Source organism: Pundamilia nyererei, unplaced genomic scaffold (genome assembly GCF_000239375.1).
Source record: "Pundamilia nyererei isolate P.nyererei 1_Seehausen unplaced genomic scaffold, PunNye1.0 scaffold00139, whole genome shotgun sequence".
Taxonomy (NCBI): domain Eukaryota; kingdom Metazoa; phylum Chordata; class Actinopteri; order Cichliformes; family Cichlidae; genus Pundamilia; species Pundamilia nyererei.
In genome coordinates, this window is record NW_005187540.1 from 691,965 (window position 1) to 697,112 (window position 5,148).

General features: G+C 47.7%; 1 protein-coding gene across 1 annotated transcript in view; it reads left to right on the forward strand.

The window, feature by feature from the left end:
- The window catches only part of LOC102209295 (CREB-regulated transcription coactivator 2), a 29,521-nt gene extending 25,406 nt beyond the window's left edge, over nt 1–4,115 (forward strand). The window contains 3 exon segments of the mRNA XM_013913611.1: nt 202–273; nt 654–855; nt 937–4,115. Coding sequence (XP_013769065.1) covers nt 202–273; nt 654–855; nt 937–1,127 — 465 coding nt within the window. The 3' untranslated portion in view covers nt 1,128–4,115.
- The last annotated feature ends 1,033 nt before the right edge of the window (nt 4,116–5,148 follow it).

The following is a 5,148-nucleotide window of genomic DNA, read 5'->3' on the forward strand; positions in this document are numbered from 1 at the left end:
GGGACAGACGCCAGACACGGGCCGTCCTGGAGGAGGCAGAAGGCGTAAACATCAGCACGCTAGTGAGGACGCTGAGAGTCATGTGACCAACATGAGGCTGACACCAAACAGATTAGTTTAAGTGTGTGTCTGCGCGCGTGTTTTACATCCTCGGCTGAAACTGGATTTAATCACTTTGTCTTTCTGTTGTCTTTTTCCCAGGATGCTTTGCTCAGCTCTCTGCTGGACGACCCCTACCTGAGCCTGCAGCTCACCGGCAGATCTGAGCAGCAGGTAAAGGAGTGATGTCACATGTTTGAATAGAAGAAGCTGATTGGTTGTCAGTATAGCTGCAGGGTGTTTGTAAGAGGGGCTGAGATCGTCTGAGCATGTGCGGAGGAGGGAGGGTGGAGGATGAAGGTGGAGAAGAGAAGGAGGTGCAGAGGGTGGGTGGGACAGAAGGAGATGGAGGCAGATGATTGGCTGTGGAGCTCAGGTGGAGGGTAGAGTTTCATCTGTATTCTGTAGCGTGGTTGGTTAAAGAGGTTAAAGTTCATGCTTCTTCAGGTTTTGATGATTTTGAGGATGACCCTCCTGCGCCGTGACAGCCCATCTCAGTTCTGCGCGGTGTCTCTATCGAGTCACGTGACCTCAGCTTTCTCTTCCCGTTGCAGTTCGCCACAGAGACCCAGGCCGACATGCTGTCCCTGAACCACAGCGGTCTGAGCTGCAGCGCAGACAAGAACCAGTTCCCCTCCAACAGCCAGGGGGCGCTAGACCTGCAGGACCTCAGTGACCAGCAGCTCCTCAACAATCAGAACCAGAACTTCAGCGGCAGCGACGGACGACATAACGTGCCCAACATCATCCTCACAGGTCAGTGAGACGCGAGCCAAGCGTCGTGTTTTCTGTTTGTTTCTCCTGCACGCCTCTAAACCCCTCCCTCTCCGTCTGCAGGCGACTCTCCGACGGGCCTGTCCAAAGAGATCGCCAGCGCGCTGTCCAACGTCCCCGGCTTTGAGATGGACTCCTTCTCGCTGGATGACCAGCTCCGGATGGACCCGCTGTCCCTGGACATGCTGGAGGGCAACCTGATGCTGGCCGACCCGGCCGTGGAGGACTCCTTCCGCTCGGACCGGCTCAAGTGACGCCGCCGACGCTCCGGGAACGGCGCCCGCACCTGGAGAGGACTCCACCCTTCCGTCGCTCCCCCACAGCCGGTCTGTCAAGCGAGCTTTGGAAGAATGCGCCTTCATCGATGAAGGAGCTGACATCTGTGTTGGGGGAGGGATAAACTGAAGGAGGCGGAGCCTCACTGTCAATGGCACTTAAACTGAAAACGCTCTCGCTTGCTTGAAGTCAGAAACCTGCTGCAGCTTTCTGACCACTCCCTGCCCACACCCGGCCGTCATGATGGCGTCACGCCACAGGAGCGGAGGCGTGAGAGCGGTGTGGAAGCCACTTTCTGCTCTGACAGCTACTTTAACAGGAACTTAGCCATGACCCCCTGACCTTTGTCCTCTGACTTCTGTCCCCTGACCGTGCGTGCTGCTTCTGCTCGGGCTGCTCCGCTCTTTTATGCAGAACTCATTTTGACGTGTGAGCATGCTCCGACCCGCCCACCTTTACGTTGCCTCTGACTGGACACGAGCGTCGACCTACAGCAGCTGAGCGTTGCCAAGTTTTATCCCGCCGAGGCTCGTCAAGAGAACACGCCCCTCAGCTGGAGAACTGCCGTGGCTGCACGAAGTCTGTACGCGAAGAATGGACACACCCACCATGTCCCGCTTCGGCGCTGTGAGTCGACGCGTCCCGTGTCATCACACGATCTGCTTGCTCTTTGGCTTCTCTGTGTGAGTGTCAGCTGATCTGAAGGCGGAGCATCGACGGCGCCTTTGACCAGCTTACGTCTGTCTGTTACATCCACATTCCCGCCGCCTGCAGATGGTCAGCTGACCTTTGAACCCAAAGTGATGCTTTTCAAAGAGGAGTGCGAGCCTTCCTCCTCCTCGTGTGTTTTTATGAACTCAAGTATAAAGTTTTTATTTTTGTAAATAACTCAGATATAAAAATCATATTTAAGAAGAAAGCGTTTAGCTCGCCGCCACCTTTGTGAGATCAGCCCGCACGTCCGCCTGACCGCTTGAAGGTCGAAGCTCGATGCACTCGCCCAGGATGGCGAGGTCCCAGCAGAGTCCCAGCCCCGCCTTAAAACAAATGTAAGAGCGCGTTATCAACACATGTGATTGTGATCAATCGGAGCCTGACAGGAAGCTGCACGACTACAAAATCTCTTTCTGTTTTAAACAGATTTTATTTTATTCTGAAAATGTTTGAATGAATTTAAATTTACGGAAGTTTCACGAGGAGCGAAAAACAAATATAAAAGTCGTACATTCACGAGGAAAATTATTTTTAAATGTTTCCTCGTTTGCTGCTTTAATCTGAAAATTCGACATCATAACCAAAATAAACAAATAGATCATTAGAGCCGCGTTAATGAAAGCCGCCTGATGAGGTTTATTAGAAAAAAGAATTTATAATCCTGAAAGGATGAATGTTTTTTATATTTAAAGATAAGATATTCCATCATGGCCCTGACCGGCTGCCGTAGGAACCACCCCGAACGATTAAAACGTAATCAAAATCCTTCCTGTTTCAGCCTGGAAGGTTTTGGGAAACCTTGAGTCCAAAGCAAGCGTGTTGGGGGAGGAGCTTCAGAGCAGCCTTGCTGGTTTCAGGAGGTCGGGAGGTGACGAAGGTGAGGAAGAGCAGTGGGACTGGAGGTTCAGGTGTATCTGCTGCCCCCTGCAGGTCGCTCACAAGATAAAGGTCACAGTCGAAGTTTTCCACAAGACAAAATGAAGCTGATCTCTGAGGACCTGCAGACAAGCTCCTCCCACCTCAGCCCGGCCATCACGAGCAGCAGCCGCTCCAGTCATTGATCGATTGACCTCGTCCTTCAGTCTCAGTGACCCGAGGCGAGAGGTCAGCTTTCGCTCCGTCGATCAATACCTGATCAGCTCATTGATCGCCACCTGATCTGATCAATATGTTCACACTGACAGGCTGCCGTAGAGCAGCCAATAAAAATGCACCGCACTTCGCGTCATCACAGGCGTCAGCCAATCAGGTCACGTCATGAAAATCCCAAGAAGTCAAAGTGCTGCACTCGGGTCTGGACGTGTGATCTTTGCACCTCCTCCTGGAGGAGGCGCGGCGGCGCCCTCGGGCCGCGGCGGCGCCTGTGTCAGGACCACCGCAGGTACAGAAAGATTAAAAAGCTCGAATATTTTCTGAGATTAAAGCCGTAATTTTATTAAAATGCTTTTTTCTACTTTTTGAATCTGAGAGAATATTACAAATATAATCAGACACGTTTCACAGGGTTAAATCTTAAATATTTCTTCTTCTAGTTTTCATTTAACAATAATAAATGACTCGTTTTGAAAAGCACTTCCTGTACCAGGCTGTAAAGTTCTGCATAATCTGACCTCCACTCTCACTCCAAACGCTAAGGCCTGATTGGTCAGCTTTTGGAAGCCTGCAGAGGAGCAGATGACCATATAAGGATGTCAGCCGTCACAGAGGCAGAAAATTTTTTTTAATTAAAGAAAAGCTCAGAGGTGACTTTAGTGTTTATAGATGAAGCTTTGATGATGTCGCCGTTCACACCATGAATACAAATAAAAATATGAAATATTTTATTAAAAGTTTCTTTGGTGGAATCGGAGACGCCTTCGTGTTCAGCAGCAGCGTTTCTTTTTTCTTCTTCTGTTAGAATAAAACCAAAACGCGTTCGATCAAACGGACGGAGAAGCTTCGTGCGGCGATCCTGGAACAAAATCGTGTTTTACTTCCTGTTTAATGTTTTCTTTGTTTTTCCTTTCATACGACGTTCAGTAGGTCAAAAAGTTCAAAACTGAGGAAGAAATCCCAGAATTCATGTGTGCGTGTGTGTGCGCGTGTGTGTGTGTGAGACTGTTTTCTTGTTATGCAATAACTGTGCAGAGTAAGCCTGCAGTTCCAGTCTCTGCCAGTGGAGGGCGCTGCTGACCTGTGTGTGGATTAGGGATCAGTTAAAGGCCATATTTCATATTTTTCATATTTTTTATTGATATTAATTTCTGTCATTAATGTTTATAGTTTTTTTCATGTTTTTTTTAGACTCCAGAGTTAAAAAACAAAACGAGAACAGCTGAGCGCTCTGCATCTGTTGCTTCATATTTGAATAATAAAGTTTGTTTCTATTGAGATTTTTATTGTCATAACCAGGGAACGTTGAGTGTTGTACATATGAAAACGTTTTGAACCCAGAGGTGTTTTTAAAGCGCAGCGGCTGGAGGTTCACCGTGTTTTACAGAAAATAAAGAAATAAAGCTGAAACTGAAACGCTGACTCTGTTTCTGTGAAAAGTTTAAGTATCACAGAGGTGTGATGCTGCTTACTCTGGGAACCAGTGAACATACTGGGAGGTGTCCCGATCTGTCCGTCCCCACCTGTCTGTCATCACCCGTCTCAGACTTTCTGCTGATAACGAGCTGAAATATCTTCTTCTTTTTTTTGTCATTGAAGTCTTTATTTGTTTTTAACACTTAACCAAACAAAAACAAACCAACAAACAACAACAACAACAACAAAAAAGACAGCTTCCAGTCCCATGGTTAAGTCACCTTTGCATTTTGGGTCTATTTTCAATAGTTACTATCGGTACACACAAAAAGGACAATAAAATCAAATTCTTAAGTTATTCCCTTCCTGAGTGCCTGAACAAACATACAACACAGCAAGCATAAAGTTTGCCTGAAGATAATTGCCCTGACAAAATAAAATCCAACCATCTCAGCCTAAAACACGTCCCCATGATCTGTCAAAACCCTCCCTGTCATCATTAATCTTAGCCAAGAATTTTTCGTACGACACCATTTCAGCATATTTTCTTCCCCCCTATTATAGAGATGGTTCCTCCCACACTGAGAATAACTCGAGCCGCTGCGATCGCCCCCACCTTTATAACCACAAAATCATATTTTGAAACCCCAGGTAACACCGACCGATCCCCTAATAAGCACAGTCTTGGTGACAGGGGTATCATCAAACCAATCCACCTTCCTATTCTGTCCAATACTTCTTGCCAAAAGGGACAAACTTTCCCACATTCCCAATAGC